At 37.0% G+C, this 22,206-nt stretch overlaps 1 protein-coding gene across 3 annotated transcripts in view; it reads left to right on the top strand.

Annotated features, from left to right (window-relative positions):
• The window catches only part of UIMC1 (ubiquitin interaction motif containing 1), a 130,845-nt gene that overhangs the window by 44,343 nt on the left and 64,296 nt on the right, over positions 1–22,206 (top strand). For 2 of the 3 annotated variants that reach the window (XM_068536423.1, XM_068536424.1), the window contains exons 3-4: positions 1,229–1,313; positions 15,774–15,898. In XM_068536423.1, coding sequence (XP_068392524.1) covers positions 1,229–1,313; positions 15,774–15,898 — 210 coding nt within the window. Of the gene's footprint in view, positions 1–1,228; positions 1,314–15,773; positions 15,899–16,626; positions 16,733–17,034; positions 17,772–22,206 lie in introns of all 3 variants that reach the window. The other variant, XM_068536425.1, reaches the window with a different exon arrangement.

Here is a 22,206-nt window from a genome sequence, read left to right as displayed (position 1 = left end):
TTTATTTTTTGAGATGGTTTTATCTATTTTCAGTTTTTTTCCTGAATTTTATCAACTTTCATTTCATTTGTTCCTTTTTTTGTCATTTTATGGTCTGAGTTTTAAATTTCTGATTCTAGGTTTTTTTAAAAAATAAATAATTAATTAATTAATTTTTATTTTTGGCTGTGTTGGGTCTTCGTTTCTGTGCGAGGGCTTTCTCTAGTTGCGGCAAGCGGGGGCCACTCTTCATCGCGGTGCACGGGCCTCTCACTATCGTGGCCTCTCTTGTTGCGGAGCACAGGCTCCAGACGCGCAGGCTCAGTAGTTGTGGCTCACGGGCCTAGTCGCTCCGCGGCATGTGGGATCCTCCCAGAGCAGGGCTGGAACCCGTGTCCCCTGCATTGGCAGTTAGACTCTCAACCACTGCGCCACCAGGGAAGCCCACCATTAGCATTTTGATGCATTTCCTCCCAGTGTTGACACACACACACACACACACACACACACACACACACATTGAAGTATAATTCACCTACAATGCTGTATTAGTTCCAGGTGCACAAAATAATGATTTGCATCCATTGTATTCCATCAGTGGTATGAGAGTACTTGTTTCCCCACAATAAGTGTTTTATAAAACATTTTCACTTTTACTGTTAGTATAGGTTTAAAAAAGTATCTATATAATTATGATTTGCATACTTATGAGCCCCTTGTGTATGTTTTTCTATGAAGTGTTTTATCATATTCCTTGCCTATGGGAGGAGGTTAAATATTGGTCTCTGTATTGATTTATAAGAGCTCTCTATATAAGGAAAATTAGTCCTTTGTCTGATAAATATGTTGCATACTTTTCCTCAGTTGTTCTGTTGCTTTTAAAAGTACTGATTTAAAATAAGTGACTATGCACTGAGTTTAAACTTTATTATTGATTTTTAAACCTTGCATCAAGCTTTCTCTGAACTTGGGTGTGTACTTGCTGGTATTTTGCAGATGGACCAATTTTACATGAGCTTCTATATGATAGATAATTACGTGAGTGTATTATGATTTTTAATTTTTATTGGTTCTGAGTCTACATTTTCCTTTTTCTACCATAAGAATCTTTTTCTGATGTTTTCTGTGAACATTTACAACCACCACTGATTCTTCAGAGGCTCAGTGGCCTCTGTTGGCTGTAGAGGAGGTAGAAAGAGTACTACTTTTAATGGCAGTCGCCCTGATCATATTTCTTGTTTTGCAACAGGAACCAAAGGAGGAGAATGGATTGCAGAAAATGAAGACAAAACAGTCGAATAGAGCAAAGTGTTTGGCTAAAAGAAAAATTGCACGTATGTTTTCATTTTTGTGTTGAGAATGGTTTGGAAATTACAACAGTCATAGACTTGACACTGGTTTCTTCATTAGGAAGCGGTTTCTCTGAATAAGGTTGTGTGTGCTTCCTGTTAATTCTGGGTTCCATTAAAATTTGTAGGGATCACAGTTAACCTATAGCATATACAACTGACTTATTAAAGACAATGTTGAAATTAAAAATGTGACCTTCAGAGTTAGGCACACTTGGATTTGAATCCTTGCTTCACCTTACTATGTGGACTTTAGGCAAGCCACTACTTTCAGCCTACCTCTGTTTCCTCATCAGTAACATGCAGATAACAATTAGAAAGTCACTTAGTGGCTCCAATAATGGTGTGTTTTACTCTTTTGTTCATTAAAATTTTTAGGGAAAAACTCTTCTGTGTGTTTCCTGTATTCTTAACACTTCACTCTGGTCATCAAATGTGTAGGGTTTTTTTTTCCCCACACCAAGCGGTTCTCCAGCTCTCTGGCAGACACTGGGTGCCCTACAATTTAAGGAAATCTGACACTCTCAGATCCCACAAGTTAAGAGCTTAATTCTGCAGGACTACCCCTTCTTTTAGACGGCAGTTGCAAGTCCAGGTTGTTACCTGTGCTTCTGACTGACTTGCTATAAATCAGAGGTTCCCATGACCCCTTTCTTGGGTTTGATTAATTTGCTAAAATGGCTCTCAGAATTCAGGGAAACAGTTTACTTATTAGATGACTGGTTTGTTATAAAGGGTATAACTCAGGAACAGCTAGATGGAAGAGATGCATAGGGCAAGATATAGGAAAAGGGGTGTGGATCTCCATGTCCTCTCCAGGTATGTCACCCTCCCAGTACACACACATATTCACCAACCTCAAAGCTCACTGAACATTGTAGTTCAGGTATTTTTATGGAGGCTTCATTATGCAGGTATGGTTGATTAAATCATTGGCCATTGGTGATTGGTTCAACTTCCAGCCAGCCCCCCTCCCTTCCCTGGACGTTGGGAAGTTGGAATGAAAGTTCTAATCCTCTAGTACCTTGGTTGGTTCCCCTGGTGACCAGCCCCCATCCTTAGGGTCTTTCCAAAAGTAAGTTCATTAACATAGTCTCTGGTGTGCCGAAGAGGGGATTGTTATGAATAACAAAAGACACCTTTATTGCTCTTTTCATTGAGGAAATTCCAAGGGTATTAGGAGCTCTGTGCCAGGGCCAGGGGCAAAGATTAGGTATATATTTATTATTATAAATCACAATATCAGAGAAATCCTTTGTTGGAAGTTTTTTCTCTTCTGACTTTGTTACTCAATTGTGAAGTCGTTTAATAATTACTGTATTTTTGCACTTTAATGTCATGTGAGATGTTTAAGTATTTCACTGAAGTTTTCAAAAACTGTGATAACTAGCTGAAATTATTACAACAGTTGAAGATAAAGAAGGATGTTTTTCACTGTTAATTTGAATTTTGGTGATTTAAGGTATAATTCTCAGCCTTATAAAATTAACCATAATTTTTGTTGTTGTTGCTAAATCATTGTGTTATATCTAGAGGTGGCTGTCACTATGGTTAGATCTGTTGAATGTACTCAAGTTATTTTCAGTCTTGAGAATTATTGATAATAGTTACTTTTTGAGGTGCAATAATCTTTATCAATTGATAGTTAGGTTTTTGTTACCATTGGTAGACTCTTGATAGTTGTTTGCTTGCTGTCTGTGTTTCTCATTTTTGTATAATTGTGTCATGCTTTTTTTCCCAGTCTTACAGTCTTTTTAATTTTTTTTTAAATTCAGCCTGACAATTTCAGTCTTTTTAATTGTCCTTTACGTTTATATTTAATGTAATTATTGATGTAATTGGATTGAAAGCTGTTTACTTGTTCCAATTGTTCTTTGTTTCTTCTTTTTCTGTTCTTTTTTTGTATTTGTTGAGTATTATTTTATGATTCCATTTAATTTCTACTATTTACTTACCTTATATCTCTTTTTAAAAATATTTAGTGGTTGCTCTAGAGTTTACAGTATACATGTTTAATTAATCACGGTTACCTTCAAATAATGTCATATTGTTTCACACGTAGTATAAAGATTCCCTAGTATAAAGACTCCCGATTCCTTTCTACCCTCCTTTGTGTTATTTTTACCATACATTTTACTTTTGCATATATTATAACACACAATACATCGATACTATTTTGCTTTAGATAGTTAAATGACTTTTAGAGCAATGGAAATAAAAAATAAAGAATTCCATATTTTCCTTTATTTGTGCCAAGGGCTTTTTATTTCTTTGTGTAGGTCCCAGTTTCTGTCCAGTATCATGTTTTTTCTGCTGGAAGAGCTTCCTTTATCACTTATTTTAATGTAGACCAATTAATTCTCTATTTTATTTTTGTCTGAAAATGTATTTCTCCATTTTTATGGTAATTGCTTTACTGAGATATAACTCACATACTCAATTTATTCATCATATAATACTTTCATCATTGAAAGTATACAGTGGGTTTTAGTATATTAACAGAGTTGTGTAACCATCACCACAGTCTAATTCTAGAATGTTCTCATCACTCCAGAAAGAAACCCTATACACTTAACCAGTAACCCAAAGCCCTCATCCCACCCAACCCTAAGCAACTATTAATTTACTTTCTGTCTGTATAGATTTGCGTATTCTGGACATTCCATATAAATGGAATCATGTAATATGTAGTCTTTCATGACTGGTTTTTTTACTTAATTTTTTCAGGTTCATCTATGTTTTGGCATGTATTAGTACTTCATTCCTTTGTTGCCAGATATTATTCCACTATATTGCTGTACCGTGTTTTGTTTATATAGTCATCATTTGATGGATATTTGAGTTGTTTCTCCTCTTTGGTTATTGACTAAAGTTGCTGTGAATATTCAGGTACTCGTTTTTCTGTGGCTGTATGTTTCCATTTCTCTTGAGTAATACAGCTAGGACTGGAATTCCTGGGTCATATGGTAACTCAATATTTAATTGTTTGAGAAACTGCCAGATTGCTTTCTGAAATGGCTGCACCATTTTACATTTCCACCAGCATTGTATGAGAGTTCCAGTTTCTCCATATCCTTGCCAACAGTTATTTTCCTTTTTCTTTTTTTCCCCATTACAACCATCCTAGTGGGTGTGAAATGGTATCTCATTGTGGTTTTGATTTGCATTTCTTTAATGACTAATGATGTTGAGCATCTTTTCATGTGCTTATTGGTCGTTTCTTTGCTTATTAAAAATATTTTTATTGTAAAATACACATAACATAAAATATACTACTTTAACCATCTATAACCATTTAAAAATGTTTTTATCATGAAGCAGTGTTGAATTTTGTCAAATGCTTTTTCTGTGTCTATTGAGATGATCATATGGGTTTTGTCTTTTGTCAATTTGGTGCATTAATTGATTTTCATATGTTAAGTCAACCTTCCATTTCTGGGATGAATTCTACTCTGTCATAGTGTGTAATCTTTTTATATTATTTCTAGATTTGGTATGCTAACATTATGTTGAGAATTTTTGCATTTACATTCATAAGAGATATTGTTCTGTAGTTTTCTTGTGATGTCTTTGTCTGGATTTGGTATCAGGCTAATACTGGCCTCACAGAATGAGTTGAACACTGTTCCCTCCTGTTCTATATTTGGAAAAGATTGTGAAGATTTAGTATTATTTTTCTTTAATTGTTGGACAGAATTCATCAGTGAAGCCATCTGGGCCTAGGCTTTTCTTGGTAGATAGTTTTTGATTACTAATTCAATTTTTTAAAAAATGTATTTATTTATATTTGGCTGCACTGGGTCTTCATTGCTGTGCGCAGGCTTTCTCTAGTTGTGGTGAGCAGGGTCTACTCTTCGTTGCGGTGCGCGGGCTTCTCATTACAGTGGCTTCTCATGTTGTGGAGCACAGGCTCTAGGCGTGTGGGCTTCAGTAGTTGTGGCGTGTGGGCTCTAGAGTGCAGGTTTAGTAGTTGTGGCACACAGGCTTAGTTGCTCTGAGGCATGTGGGATCTTCCTGGACCAGGGCTTGAACCCGTGTCCCCTGCATTGGCAGGCGGATTCTTAACTACTGTACCACTAGGGAAGTCCTCAGTTTCTTATCTTTTGTAGTTCTGTTCAGATTTTATATTTTTTCTCAAGTCAGCTTTGGCAGTTTGTCTTTTATTTTTGTATTTGTTAGTAATGTCTCCACTGCCATTCTGCTTTTAGTTATTTGAGTCTTCTTTTTTCCCCCTGCTCAAATCTAACTGAAAGTTTGTCAATTTTTTTAGTTTTCAAAAAACCAACTTTTCATCTCATTGATTTTTCTTGTTTTAGTATTTTTTATTAATTTCTCCTCTATTATTTTGGTTTTTTTTCTGTGTTCTTTAGTTTTAGTTTGCTCTTTTTTTTTCTGGGTCTAGTGGAAGTTTAGGTTATTTGTTTGAGATCTTTCTTTTTTAATATAGGCATTAGATAGATGTAAATTTCCTTTTAAGTATTGCTTTAGCTAAATCGTTTAAGTTTTTAAGACATATTTTCATTTTCATTCATCTCAAAGTATTTTCTACTTTCCCATTGTAATGTTTTCTTTCACCCATTGGTTATTTAGGAGTGTTTTGTTTAATTTCCACATATTTGTCCACTCCCCAAATTTCTTCCTTTTGTTATTTATAATTTCACTCATTATGTTGGAAAACATACTTTGTATGTTTTTTATCTTTCTGTGTTTGTTGAGGCTTGTTTTATCACCATCATATGTTCTATCCTGGAGAATACTTCTTGTGCACTTGAGGAAAATGTTTATTCTGCTACTTTTGGATAGAGTGTGCTGTAGATATCTATTTAGTCTGGTTGGATTATAATGTTGTTTGTCTTCTATTTACTTGATGTTCTGCTTAGTTCTCCTTTTTACTGAAAGTGGTAGATTGAATCTCCTTCATTTTTGAGAAATACTTCCCTGGCTATAGGATATGGTTTGACAGTTTTTTCTTTCATCATTTTTAAGATGTCACTTTATTATTTTCTGGCTGCAGAGTTTTTAATGAGAAGTTGGCTTTAATCCTCATCTTTCTTCTTTTGAATGTAACATGTTTTTCTCTCTGGCTTCCTTCAATATAGTCTGTATCTTTGTTTTTTTACCAGTTTGAATATGATGTTTAGGTATGAGTTTTTTGTGGGGGTCATGGAATGTATTTTTCTTGATAGTCTTTTTGGATCTGTGATTTGAGGTCTGATTTGAGATCTCTATTTACTTTGGAAAATTCTCAGCCTGTATGTGTTTGTGTGTATAACTTTCATTAAGACTTTATTTTATTAGAGCTGTTTTAGGTTACAGCAAAACTGAGGACAAGGTACAGAGATTTCTTACATACCCTCTGACCTCACACATACATAGCCTCCTCCATTATCAACTTCTATCAAAGTGATAGATTTGTTACAATTGATGTACCTACATTGACATATTATAATCACCCTAAGTCTGTAGTTTACGCTAGGGTTCACTCTTGGTGTTATACATTCGATGGATTTTGAGAAATATATAATGACATGTATCCATTATTATGGTATCAAACAGTATTTTCACTGCCTTAAAAATTCTCTGTGCTCCACCTATTCATCCCTACCCTACTTCCCCTGCCAGTCTGTGACAACAACTGATCTTTTTACTGTCTTCATAGTTTTGCCTTTTCCAGAATGTCACACAGTTGGAGTCATACGGTATATAGCCTTTTCAGATTGGCTTCTTTCACTTAGTAATATGCATTTAAGTTTCCTCTGTGTCTTTTCATGCTTTGGTAGATTTTTTTTTTTTTTTTTAAGCACTGAATAATATTCCATTGTCTGGCTCTACCATAGTTTATTTATCTCTTCACCTACTGAAAGACATTTGGTTGCTTCCAAGTTTTGGCAATTAACAATAAAGCTGGAATAAACATCTCTGTGTAGGTTTTGGGGTGGACATGTGTTTTTAACTCCTTTGGGTAAATACCAAGGAACATGATTGCTGAGTACGCTAAGAGTGTTTTTAGTTTTGTAAGAAAGCACCAATCTCTCTTCCAAAGTGGCTATACCATTTTGCATTCCCACCAGCAATGAATGAGAGTTCCTGTTACTCCATATCCTCACCAGCATTTGGTGTTGTCAGTGTTCCAGAACTTGACCATTCTAGTAGTTGTGCAGTGATATCTCCTTTTTTCAATTTGCATTTTGCTGATGATATATGATGTGGAATATCTTTTCGTATGCTTGTTTGCTCTGTATATCATCTTGGTGAGTTGTCTGTTAAAGTCTTTGGCCCACTTTTTAGTTGTGTTTATTTTCTTACAGTTGAGTTTTAAGAGTTCTTTGTATATTTTGGATAACAGTCCTTTATCAGATATGTCTTTTGCAAATATTTTCTCCCAGTCTGTGGCTTGTTTTCTTATTCTTGCAACATTGTCTTTTGCAGACCAGGAGTTTTAAATTTTAATGACATCCAGCTTATTTACTTCTTTTATGGATCACGCCTTTAGATATAATCTAAACAGTCATTGCCATACCTAATGTCATCTAGGTTTTCTATGTTATTTTCCAGGAGTTTTATAGTTTTGTGTTTCACATATCAGTTTATGATCCAGTGAGTTAATTTTGGGAATGGTGTTAGATCTTTGTCTAGATTCAGTTTTTGGTATATGAAATGTCCAGTTGTTCCAGCAACATTTGTTGAAGATAATCCCTTTGCTTCATTGTATTGTCTTTGCTCCTTTGTAAAAATCAGGCGACTGTATTTATGTGGGACTATTTCTGGGCTCTCTCTTCTGTTCCTTTGATCTATTTGTTCTTTCGCCAATTCCACACTGTTTTGATTACTGTAGCTTTATGTAGTAGATTTTTTGTTTTTTTAAATTAATTAATTAATTAATTTTTATTTTTGTCTGTGTTGGATCTTCGTTTCTGTGCGAGGGCTTTTCTCTAGTTGCGGCAAGTGGGGGCCACTCTTCATCACGGTGCGCGGGCCTCTCACCATCGCGGCCTCTTTTGTTGCGGAGCACAGGCTCCAGACGTGCAGGCTCAGTAGTTGTGGCTCATGGGCCCAGTTGCTCCGCGGCATGTGGGATCTTCCCAGACCAGGGCTTGAACCCGTGTCCCCTGCATTGGCAGGCAGATTCTCAACCACTGCGCCACCAGGGAAGCCCTATGTAGTAGGTTTTAAAGTCAGGTAGCATCAGCCCTCCAACTTCGTTCTTTTCCTTCAATATTGTGTTGACTATTCTGGATCTTTTGCCCTCTCCATATAAACTTTAGAATAAGTTTGTTGGTATCCACAAAATTACTTGTTGGAATTTTGATTTGGAATGCATTGAATCTACAGATCAGGTTGTGAAAAACTGATATCTTGACATTACTGAGTCTTTCTATCCGTGAACATGGAATATCCCTTTGTTTAGTTACTTCTTATTTGATTTTGTTCATTAGAGTTCTCTAGTTTTCCTCTTATAGATCTTGTACATTATTTCATTACCAATGTAAATGCTATTGTGTTTTAAATTTCAAATCACACTTGTTCATTGCTGGTATATGGAATGTGATTGGCTATTTTATATTAACCTTGTATACCATAACCTTACTATAATTACTTAATAGTTCCAGGAATTGTTTTGTAGATTCTATTGGATTTTCTACTTAGATGATAGTGTCATTTGTGAACAAAGACAGTTTTATTTTTCTCTTTACTAGTCTGTATATTGTTTATTTCCTTTTCTTGTCTTATTGCATTAGCTGGTATGTCCAGTACAGTGTTGAAAAGGAGAGATAAGAGGGGACATCCTAGCCTTTTTCCCGTTCTTAGTGGGAAAGCTTTGAGTTTTCACCATTTAGTATGATGTTGGCTGTAGCGTTTTTATAGATATTCTCTATCAAGTTGAGAATGTTCTCTATTCCTAGTTTATGGAGAATTTTTATCATGAATTAGTGTTTGGTTTTGTCCAGTGCTTTTTCTGAATCTATTGAATATGATCATGTGATTTTTCTTTTTTGTCCTGTTTATGTGTTGCACTACATTAATTAATTTTTGAGTGTTGAACTAGCATGCACATCTGGGATAAATCCCACTTGGCCATGGTGTATAATTCTTTTTATACATTGTTAGATTTAATTTGCTACTATTTGTTGAGGATTTTTGCATCTGTGTTCATGCAAGATACTGGTCTGTAGTTTTCTTATAATGTTTTTGTCTAGTTTTAGTGTTAGGTTTAATGGTGGTCACGTAGAATGACTTAGGAAGTATTCCCTCTGCTTCTGTCCTCTGAAAGAGATTGTATAGAATTTGTATAATTTCTAACTTAAATGTTTGGTAGATTTCATGAGTGACTCCATCTGGGCCTGTTGCTTTTAGTTGTGGAAGGCTAATTATGGATTCTGTTTCTTTAATAGATATAGGTGTATTCAGACTGCCTATTTCTTCTCATGTGAGTGTTGGCAGATTGTGTCTTTCAAAGGGAATTGGTCTGTTGCATCTAGGTTATCAGATTTGTGGGCAAAGAGTTGTTCATAGTATTCCTTTATTATTTTTTTAATGTCCATGAGATCTGTAGCGATGTCCTCTTTTTCATTTCTGGTACTAGTAATTTGTGCCCTCTCTTTTTTTAGTCAGCCTAGCTAGTAGTTTATCAATTTTATTGATTTTTTTTCTTTTTTTTAAAGAACCAGCTTTTGGTTTGGTTCATTTTCTCTACTTATTTCTTGATTTCAATTTCATTGATTTCTGCTGTAATTCTTATTTTTTTTCTGCTTACTTTGTATTTAATTTACTTTTTTTTTTTTCTGGTTCCCTAAGGCAGCAGTCCCTAATCTTGTTAGCACCAGGGACCAGTTTTCTGGAAGACAGTTTTTACATGGACTGGGGAGCAGGGGGGTATGGTTCAGGCAGTAATGCGAGTGATGGGGAGCAGCAGATGAAGCTTCGCTCACTTGCCTGCCGGTCACCTCCTGCTGTGCGGCCCGGTTCCTAACAGGCCATGGACTGGTCCGCGGCCCAGGGTTTGGGGACCCCTGCCCTAAGGTATAGACGTAGACGATTGATTTTAGATCTTCTTTCCCAGTCTGTGCATTTAATGCTGTAACTCTCCTCTAGGCACTGCTTTTGCTGCATCCTGCAAATTTTGATAAGATGCCTTTTTCATTTTCATTTGATTCGAAGTATTTTTATATTGCTCTTGAGATTTCTTCTTTGACCCATGAGTTATTTAGAAGTATGTTGTTTAATCTTCATGTATTTTGGGATGTTCCTGTTTTCTTTCTGTTATTGATTTTTAGTTTAATTCCACTGTGGTCTGAGTATAGACGTTGCATGATTTCTCTTGCTTTAAATATAAGGTGTGTTTTATGGCCCAGAACGTGGTTTGTCTTGGTGAATGTTCTGTGTGAGCTTGAGAAGAATGTGTGTTCTGTTGTTCTTGACTGGAGTAGTCTGTAGATGTCTATCATATTCAATTGATTGATGGTGTTTTTGAGTTAAATTATATCCTTACTGATTTTCTACCTGCTGGATCTGTCCATTTGTGATAGAGGGGGGTTGATATTTCCAACTGTGATAGTGGGTCATCTATTTCTCCTTGCAGTTCTATCATTTTTTGCCTCACCAATGACTCTTTTGTTAGGCACATACACATTAAGGATTGTTATGTCTTCTAGGAGAATTAATCTCTTTATTATTATGTAATGTCTTTATTTATTCCTGATAACTTTTCTTGCTTAGAAGTCTGCTCTGTATGAAATTAATAGAGTTACTCTTGCTTTCTTTTGATTAGTGTTGGCATGGTATATTTTTCCATCCATTTACTTTAAAATTATTTATTTATTTATTTATTTGGGCGCATCGGGTCTTAGTTGCGGCACACGGGATCTTTTAGTTGCAGCATGTGGAATCTTCAGTTGAGGCATGTAGGATCTAGTTCCCTGACCAGGGATCAAACCCTTGCCCCCTGCATTGGGAGCATGGAGTCTTAGCCACTGGACCACCAGGGAAATCCGCATCCATTTAATTTTTTTTTTTTTTTGGTTGTGTTGGGTTTTCATTGCTTTGCACGGGCTTTCTCTAGTTGTGGCGAGCAGGGGCTACTGTTCGTTGCAGTGCGCAGTCTTCTCATTGTGGTGGCTTCTCTGGTTGCAGAGCGTGGGCTTCAGTAGTTGTGGCACGCTGGCTCAGTAGTTGTGGCTCATGGGCTCTAGAGGGCAGGTTCAGTAGTTGTGGCTCACAGGCTTAGTTGCCCGCGGCATGTGGGATCTTCCTGGACCAGGGCTTGAATCCATGTCCCCTGCATTGGCAGGTGGATTCTTAACCACTGCGCCACCAAGGAAGCCCCATCCATTTACTTTTAATCTATATTTCTCTTTATATTTAAAGTGGGTTTCTGGGACTTCCCTGGTGGTCCAGTGGTTAAGAATCCGTCTTCCAATGCAGGGGGCATGGGTTCGAGCCCTGGTTGGGGAGCTAAGATCCCACATGCCGTGGGGCAACTAAGCCCACACGTTCTGGAGTCTGCACGCCACAACCAGAGAGAAGCCTACGCACTGCAACGAAGAGCCCAAGTGCCACAGTGAAAGATCCCACGTGCCACAATGAAGATCCTTCGTGCCACAACTGAAGACCTGAGGCAGCCAAATAAATTAAAAAATAATAATAATAATGTTTCTTTCTTTCCTTCTTTCTTTTTTTTTAAAACATATTAGCTTTATTAATTTTTCGGAAGAATCAACATTTGTCTTTATCAATTTTCTCAATTTTTTTTTTTTTTTTTGGCTGCGCCATGTGGCATGTAGGATCTTAGTTCCCCAACCAGGGATCGAACCTGTGCCCCCTGCATTGGGAGCACAGAGTCTTAACCACTGGACTGCCAGGGAAGTCCTTAAAGTGGGTTTCTTGTAGACAACATATAGTTGAGTCTTATTTTTTGATCTAGTCTCTGTCTTTTAATTGATACATTTAATCCGTTGACATTCAAAGTGATTACAGGCATGCCTTGTTTAATTTTGCTTCACTTTATTGAGGTTTGTAGATAATTTTTTTTTTTTTTTAACACAAATTGAAGGTTTGTGACAACCCAGTGTCAAGTCTGTTGGGTGCCATTTTTCCAACAGCACTTGCTCACTTCATGCCTCTGTGTCACATTTTGGTAATTCTTGCAATATTTCAACCCCTCCACAATCAAAAAGATTAAAACTTTTTGAAGGCTCAGATGCTGGTTAGTACTTTTTAGCAATGAAGTAATTTTTTTCAGTAACATTTTTTTTTAACTTCTTTATTGGAGTATAATTGCTTTACAATGGTGTGTTAGTTTCTGCTTTATAACAAAGTGAATCAGTTATACATATACATCTGTTCCCATATCTCTTCCCTCTTGCATCTCCCTCCCTCCCACTCTCCCTATCCCACCCTTCTAGGTGGTCACAAAGCACCGAGGTGATCTCCCTGTGCTATGCGGCTGCTTCCCACTAGCTATCTATTTTACATTTGGTAGTGTATATATGTCCATGCCACTCTCTCACTTTGTCACAGTTTATCCTTCCCCCTCCCCATATCCTCAAGTCCATTCTCTAGTAGGTCTGTGTCTTTATTCCCACCTTGCCACTAGGTTCTTCATGACCTTTTTTTTTTTTTTCTTCCTTAGATTCCATATATATGTGTTAGCATACTGTATTTGTTTTTTTCTTTCTGACTTCACTCTGTATGACAGACTCTAACTCCATCCACCTCACTACAAATAACTCCATTTCGTTTCTTTTTATGGCTGAGTAATATTCCATTGTATATATGTGCCACATCTTCTTTATCCATTCATCCGATGATGGACACTTAGGTTGCTTCCATGTCCTGGCTATTGTAAATAGAGCTGCAATGAACATTTTGGTACATGAATCTTTTTGAATTATGATTTTCTCAGGGTATATGCCCAGTAGTGGGATTGCTGGGTCGTATGGTAGTTCTATTTTTAGTTTTTTAAGGAACCTCCATACTGTTCTCCATAGTGGCTGTATCAATTTACATTCCCACCAACAGTGCAAGAGTGTTCCCTTTTCTCCACACCCTCTCCAGCATTTATTGTTTCTAGATTTTTTGATGATGGCCATTCTGACCGGTGTGAGATGATATCTCATTGTAGTTTTGATTTGCATTTCTCTAATGATTAATGATGTTGAGCATTCTTTCATGTGTTTGTTGGCAATCTGTATATCTTCTTTGGAGAAATGTCTATTTAGGTCTTCTGCCCATTTTTGGATTGGGTTGTTTGTTTTTTTGATATTGAGCTGCATGAGCTGCTTGTAAATTTTGGAGATTAACCCTTTGTCAGTTGCTTCATTTGCAAATATTTTCTCCCATTCTGAGGGTTGTCTTTTGGTCTTGTTTATGGTTTCCTTTACTGTGCAAAAGCTTTTAAGTTTCATTAGGTCCCATTTGTTTATTTTTGTTTTTATTTCCATTTCTCTAGGAGGTGGATCAAAAAGGATCTTGCTGTCATTTATGTCAAAGAGTGTTTCTCCTATGTTTTCCTCTAAGAGTTTTATACTGTCTGGCCTTACATTTAAGTCTTTAATCCATTTTGAGTTTATTTTTAACTCAAACACTGTGGAGCAACTAAGCCCGTGTGCCACAAGTTAGGAAGTGTTCTAATTTCATTCGTTTACACGTAGCTGTGCAGTTTTCCCAGCACCACTTATTGAAGAGACTGTCTTTTCTCCATTGTATATCCTTGCCTCCTTTATTAAAGATAAGGTGACCATATGTGCATGGGTTTATCTCTGGGCTTTCTATCCTGTTCCATTGATCTATATTTCTGTTTTTGTGCCAGTACCATACTGTCTTGATTACTGTAGCTTTGTAGTATAGTCTGAAGTCAGGGAGCCTGATTCTTCCAGCTCCGTTTTTCTTTCTCAAGATTGCTTTGGCTATTCAGGGTCTTTTGTGTTTCCATACAAATTGTGCAATTTTTTGTTCTAGTTCTGTGAAAAATGGCATTGATAGTTTGATAGGGATTGCATTGAATCTGTAGATTGCTTTGGGTAGTATAGTCATTTTCACAATGTTGATTCTTCCAATCCAAGAACATAGTATGTCTCTGCCATCTGTTTGAATCATTTTTAATTTCTTTCATCAGTGTCTTATAGTTTTCTTCATACAGGTCTTTTGTCTCCTTAGGTAGGTTTATTCCTAGGTATTTTATTCTTTTTGTTGCAGTGGTAAATGGGAGTGTTTCCTTAATTTCTCTTTCAGATTTTTCATCATTAGTGTATAGGAATGCAAGAGATTTCTGTGCATTAATTTTGTATCCTGCTACTTTACCAAATTCGTCCCCCTGTCTCCTACCCCCCGTGTCCACATGTCCGTTCTCTACATCTACATCTGTATTCCTGCCCTGCAAATAGGTTCATCTGTACCGTTTTTATAGATTGCACATATATGCGTTAATATACGATATTTGTTTTTCTCTTTCTGGCTTACTTTACTCTGTATGACAGACTCTAATTCTATCATTTCTATTATATTTATTAGCTGGAATACTTCTTTAAAGAGAAACTTCTCTTCATCTGGTTGGTTACCCAGTAGTATAGCTTGTGTTGGAAGAGTAGAACAAAAGCTTGATTCTCTATCCTTTTATTTACCAGTTTTCAGAATAGTTGATTCACTAATATTCTTCAACAGTGACCAGTTAGTTGTGTTTTTTTTAAAGTACTATTATGAACTCATAGATTTAAACATATTTAGTGTGTTTTAATTCATTGCATTCATTATCCATATTGATATTCCAGTGGTCCCATTTATGGCCATTGAGAACCTTTTTAAGTTGGCTCGTAAGTTCTTTTGATACGACCCTGGTTATATCGGATAGATTCATTGCTCACAGATATGATAGATATTCTAGTTCATCTTCTACAGATGCAGACTTGGAATCAACTATTTATCTCCGAGGTAACCCAGTTGCTTTTAATGGGAAATGGTCTTTGGAGATGACATTCTGGTCATTAGAAATGTTCTTTTCTACTGGGTAAATCAGAGGATTCTGAAGAGTAAAATTATTCTGGTTAAATGTTGAGCTTGAAGCAAATATGTATAAAGTGATATGTAACAAAAACCCCTGGAGTGGAAGTTAGTTCCTCCTATTTATTCATTCACCAGATATTTATTGAGTATCTACCAGGTGCCAGGTACTCTTTTCTTGTGCTGGAGACACAACAGTGAACAAAAATAGGCAGAAACTCTGCCTTCATAGGAGTTCACAGTCTAGTTAACCCAGGATTCTTGTAACTGCTGCTGCTGATCTTTGCCAGCACCTTACCTTTTGGGGCTTTCCTCATTTGTAAAATTATAAAATTGTACTAAATGGTCTGTAGTGTCTTTGCTTGAAAAGTTTAATAATTCTGTTTCTTGTCTACGTGCTGATTCAATGTTTGTGGTGTCCCTCTCTCTCTTTTCCCGATCTTCTTACAGAAATGACAGAAGAAGAACAGTTTGCTCTGGCTGTCAAAATGAGTGAACAGGAAGCTAGGGAGGTGAACAGCCAAGAGGAGGAAGAAGAGGAGCTCTTGAGGAAAGCCATTGCTGAAAGCCTGAATGTAAATATGCTATGTTGAAAAAGTTTGTGAGGATTGATCAGCAGTAGTTTTTTATTTCTGCAGTGTTATGGCTGCATTAGGAACCAGTTATAGTAGTTCATATGGTTTTCAAGTAACAGGTATTTCCCATAATAATTTTTAAGTCTGTGTTGAATTGTTGATGAACTCAATTTGAAGTGTTTTGTTAATCCTGTATGAAAGTTTTCCACCTCACAGATTTTCAGTCCATGGCTTAAGAGAACCGTAGTAGTTGGCAGCTTCTGAAAAGAGTTATTGAGTGTCAAGAAACCAAAAGGGAGCAAGATAAGGTGCTTTACTTCCCCTGTTTTGTGGGGAGAGCAAAGGGAATGAGAACCAGAGGTGGGTTATGGAGAGAAAAAATGAGCAGTCTTAAAATTTTTCAAATAATATTTAATTGTGATTTGAATATGTGTAATTGAAATTATTTTAAATGTGAAAGATATTTGCCAGTGGCAGGTCGTGAGCCATCCTTTATGCCATTCACCTCTCTATATTAGAAAAGGGTTTAGTATAGTGATCTAGTATAGCACTTTGCACATAGTAGGCATGCAGTACATGTTGTAGAATTCATTTGAATTGAGCATCTACGTTTTGGAGAGGAGAATCTCTTAGGGATGGTGGACTCCCCTTTTTGTCCTTTCCTGTGACCCTTCCTGTATAGCTATCTTAATAATAAACCTGGTCTGGTGTGGGATCACTTGTTTCAGAGTTGCCGGCCTTCTGATGCTTCTGCTACCAGATCTCGACCTCTGGCCGCTGGACCATCTTCACAGTCCCACCAAGAGAAAACCACAGACTTTGGGACCACTGAAGGCATGTCTCCCTGTTCTGGCTCCTTCTCATCAAGTATAACCATATCACAGGGATATCATGCTGAGAGTAGATACACAGAAATGTCCAGAATCCCTTTGGTGGTATTAAAGAGGTTAAATCAGAAAGTAGTTGAGATCTCACTAATATCCAGCATACTTTTATCTCCAAGGAAAAGCCAACCTTTGGTTAAACCCAAAGAAGAGCCTTTTTTTACCCACATTATGTAATTCTTGATAACTTACCAAGCCCTCTTAATAAAAAATGGTTTGTCCTTAGCCCTACTTTTTCTCGAATACCTACAGGCATATGGCAGCTGGTACCTCCATCACTGTTTAAAGGCTCACATATCAGTCAGGGAAACGAGTCTGAGGAAAGAGAGGAGCCTTGGGACCGCACTGAAAACACTGAAGAGGAGCCGGTCTCTGGCAGCTCAGGAAGCTGGGACCAGTCAAGCCAGCCAGTGTTTGAGAATGAGAACGTTAAATGTTTTGACAGATGTACTGGCCACTTGGCTGAGCGCACACAGTGTGGGAAGCCACAGGAAAGTACTGGGAGGGGTTGTGCTTTTCACAAAGCTGCCCAGGGTAGGGGGGACACATCTAGGCACTGTCTGCCTACCCCAGCAGATGCCAAAGGTCTCCAGGACATTGGGGGCACTGTGCACTACTTCTGGGGTATTCCATTCTGCCCTGCTGGAGTAGACCCTAACCAATATACCAAGGTCATTCTCTGCCAGTTGGAGGTTTATCAAAAGAGCCTGAAAATGGCTCAGAGGCAGCTCTTAAAAAAAAAAGGGTTTGGGGAGCCAGTGTTACCTAGACCTCCTTCTCTGATCCAGAATGAATGTGGCCAAGGAGATCAGGCTAGTGAAAAAAATGAATGCATCTCAGAAGATATGGGAGATGAAGACAAAGAGGAGAGGCAGGAGTTTAGGGCATCTGTCTGGCACTCAAAAACCAAGGATTTCCAAGAAAGCCCAATTAAAAGCTTGAAAGAGAAACTTTTGTTGGAGGAAGAACCAACAACCAGTCATGGTCAGGTAAGGGTCAGTGATGCTCTAATTAAGGATGATTAAACAAAGGATTATTTTAGCTATCTGTTCTTTCTGTGTTTTTGCCCCCCTGATTTTTAAAGTAGCATATGCTCACTGCGGAAAATTAGGAAAGTACAGAAGAGTGTAAAGAAGAAAAAATTGCCCATAATCCCAGCACTAAGAGGCAATCATTATTATTTCTGTGCATATAAAAATATTTTTTTCTTTTTAATTTTTCAACAAAATGAAGACTCTTCTGTGTAAACTTTGTTCCTTTCCCCTATTTAATAGCTTATCTTAGATCTTTTCATATTATGTATACTTGAAAACATTATTCTATCAGATGGATATATCATAAATTTATTTTTTGTTTTAAAATATGTATTTCTAAAAAGTTAAGTTTTTGAATAGGTAATAATGTTCAACTGGCTCAAAATTCAAAAAGATATAAATAAAAAGTTTGTCTCCTATCCCCATCCCCAGCCAACCAGTTCCCCTCCCTGGAGTCAACATTTATTACTAGTTTCTAGTGCATCCTTCCAAGATATTTCATGTAGTACAAGCAAATGTGTATACATATTCTTTTCCTCACTTTTTACACAGCTGATAGCATATTCCACATTATTCTGCACATTGCTTTTTTCATTTACTATCTCTATGAGATCATTCTATAACAGTACCTAAAAATTTTCTTCTTTTTGGGTGGGGGCGAGGGGAATGTGTAATATGTCATGTATGGATGAGTTTATCTAGTGCCTCTATTGGTGGACATTTAGGTCATTTCCAAAATAATAGTTACAAACACTACTGCAGTGATTATCACTCTTTTTTTTTTTAATTGGAAGAGGATTATTACTCTTGTGCAGAAGATGTTTCATCTACATGGGAGATTTTGTAAGATCTTGTTGATGTAATTGGTGGACCAAAGTATATATATATTTACAATTTTGTTAGCTGTTCCTAAATTGCCTTCTGTAGAGGTTGTATGAGTACCAGCTTCCCCATACCCATACCAGTACAGTATTATCAGGACTTCTTGATCTTTGCCAGTTTGAGACATGAAACATAGTATCACAATGCAGTCTTTTTTTTTTTGGCTGTGTTGGGTCTTCATTGCTGCGCACGGGCTTTCTCTAGTTGCAGCGAGCGGGGGCTACTCTTCGTTGTGGTGCGTGGGCTTCTCACTGCGGTGGCTTCTCTTGTTGCAGAGCACGGGCTCTAGGAGCACGGGCTCAGTAGTTGAGGCACGTGGGCCCTAGAGCACGCGGGCTTCAGTAGTTGTGGCGCGTGGGCTCAGTAGTTGTGGCTCGCGGGCTCTAGAGTGCAGGCTCAGTAGTTGCGGTGCATGGGCTTAGTTGCTCCGTGGCATGTGGGATCTTCCCAGAGGGATCGAACCCATGTCCCCTGCATTGGCAGGCGGATTCTTAACCACTGCTCCACCAGGGAAGTCCCACAATGCAGTCTTAATTTGCACTTTTCTCCTGTGTAGTTGAGACCCATTTGTATTTCCTTTTCTGTCTGTTTAGATCTTATGGGCATTTTTCTTTTACGATAGTCTTTTTCTTAGTGGTTTGTAGGCACCCTTTATGTATTAGGGGAAGTGGTCCTTTGTGATAGGAAATGCAGATGGTTTTCCAGTTTATTTTTTCCCTCACATAATGGTGGGTTTCTGATTTTGCTTGTGGTGATTTTCAGTAATTTACTGAAAACAATTCCCTGTTTGGGGACATTTAGGTTGCCTTTTAAGTCTTTTTCTGAGATTCCTAGATAATATTATATAGATATATAGGTTGTATATGTTAACAGAGTAAGCTTATATTCTATTTTTTCTATTTTTTCTCTAAGTATTATAAAAACAATCATATAATTATGAATTCTTTATAAACTATAATTTTCAAGAGTATTCTGTTTTATTACTTTACTATTTTTTGTCACTATTTCTATAGGACTCTTGAGTTTTTGGTTTTGTTTTGCTATTATCCTGTTCTGTCTCTTTTATGATAAGGGTTCAAGAAATGGTAGCTATGAGAAATTTCATAGCATTGTGTAGAGAGCATGGATTTGGAGTTTGAATTTTGACTTTAGTGTTTTAGTGACTCTGCCTTTGAGAAAGCCATTTAGCCTCTGAATCTCAGTTTAAAAACATCTGTAAACATCTGTAAAATGGGAGTAGTAATTCATATATTTCAGTAGTTTTAATGATTAAAGTGAATTATGTAAATGTCTAGTATAATGCTTAGGAGATTATAGCCACTCAGTAAATGGTAGTTTTCTCTAAGGGACCAGAGGTTATTCATTGAGAATATGTATGGGAATTATTCTTCCCTAACATCCTTTTTCATTCACATTCTAGAAGCATAGCTGTGTGGGAAGAGAAAGCATTTTTCTTAACAGTTCTTCTAGTGACTTGCCTCTTTTCCAAAGGAAAGTTAGGTTATGCTTATGGTAACATTTTGCTTATTCATTGTGATTCAGAGATACTTCCTCTTAAAAGAATAAATTAACTCCACAGAGTGAACACTTAATGATTTACTGTAATTCAAGTCATTAGCTTGAAAGATCCCATGGGCCAGAGTTCTAGAGCATAGACTTGTGTCAGGTTCTGAGGTTTGAAAGCAGTGCCTTTAGAATAGGCTGGAAGTGGTTAGAACCTAGTGGCTGGCCTTGTTAGGTTGAAGTTCTCTAACTTCATGAACAGGCCACCAAATACTACACATGGTATTATTAATTGGTACTGTTTGGCTATAACAAACTAAATCAAACTAGCTTAATTAAAAAGAGGACTTCATCATAAGGAAATAGGGTGCCACATAAATTCTAAAACAGAATGGTAAACCAAGCCTGGATAAGGCACTAGGTCTGGAAAATTCGTCTGTATCTCATAGTTATATTGTGTCTGCTTCACTTTCCTCCCTGCAAACTGGCTTCCTTTGCTTCTGTTTCACATGGTAGGTGGAAGATATTGATCCTACAGTTCCCAAAGGTAAATACAGGTTACAGGAGATTTATTCTTTCCCAGTTCCAACTTCAAACTTCTAGGAAATGACTTATGGCCTATTTAGAGTTAGTAGCCGTCCCCAGCCCAGTTGTCTGTGGCCCAAAGGGGGTATGTTCCAAATTGTACAAATGGCTGTGAGCCCACTGCTGTCCTGCAGTGCCAGGGGTGAGGAACAGTCCTCAGTAAAAGGAGACCAGGTAGACAACCTAGTAAATATTCAGTTTAGTCATTAACATTATTTTTAGAAATCACTTAGAACTATTGAAAAATGCAAAAAAGTGTGAAGAACAAAGTTGAAAGTATCCACAGTCCTACCATCCTACCATCCAGTGATGTATTCCTTCATCTTTTTTTCTATACCTATTTTTTTGTATGGTTTATATCATATTACTGTATTTTTATATTTTTAAGTTAACATTATGTAAACTTTCTTACGATGTTAAAATTATAGATCTCATTTTTAATTACTATAATATTTTGGCTTATAAGTTTATGATAATATTTAAATCGTTTTCCTATTGCTGGGTATTTCAGTTGTGATAAACATCTTTCTAAGTAAAACTTTTATTTATTTAAGATTAGTGTCTTTAGAGATAGGGAGCCAGAAAAATGCTGGGTTAAAGAGTTAGGAACATAAAAAAAAAAGACCTGCTATTTACTGCTAAATTGCTTTTAAGAAAGGTTGTTCAAATTTGTACTCTTTCCTTCCAGCAATGTATGAGAATGCCTAGTTCACTGCAGCCTTGCTGATGTAGAATAGCATCTTTAAAAAAACAAAACAAAGAGAAATCAACTTAACTAATTTTATAGGCAAATAATGAAAGTCTTGCAATTGTAATTTCTTGTCTTATCTTGGTCTTTTGCTTTCAGGAGCTGTGGGTAGAAAGAGTTTATGTGTTTGTTAAACATTTTCTATTGATTATGGCTTTGCTGGAACTGCCCACATTTGAGACTCCTTGGTTGAAATTTCTGGTCCCCAGAAATAGGGACTCAGAGAAACATTCACCCTGGGGCAAATTGCTTAGGTTATAAAAACTTCACATAGACTAAACAGTTTGGATCAGATGATAACTGGTTTCTGGCATCACTGCAGTTATAGGGAAGTTGTTAATGAAGATGGAGAGGTCATCTTGATGGCTGTACAGCAGGGAGAGGAGGGTTAGTATATTGATGTGGTCACTACTTTTTAGGGTCTGATCCTTAATTTTTCAGTCCAGGTACTGGGATTTCTTTCTCAGAAATGACCAGATTCTGTGGGAATGTGAGAACTGACTTTGATTAACCAAATTTCAAGCTGGTATGTATACCAAATGTCAGTTTGTTAATTTATTATGGAAGAGAGACATTTTCATTAACCAGAATACTCCAGCCCACCATCATACCTTTTTCTAGGATGAAGGAATCTGGAAGGCTGAAATAATAATCAGAAAGTGGAAGTTTTAA

This window comes from Eschrichtius robustus, chromosome 2 (genome assembly GCF_028021215.1).
Source record: "Eschrichtius robustus isolate mEscRob2 chromosome 2, mEscRob2.pri, whole genome shotgun sequence".
Classification (NCBI taxonomy): Eukaryota; Metazoa; Chordata; class Mammalia; order Artiodactyla; family Eschrichtiidae; genus Eschrichtius; species Eschrichtius robustus.
This window is presented reverse-complemented; position numbering and strand designations above follow the sequence as displayed.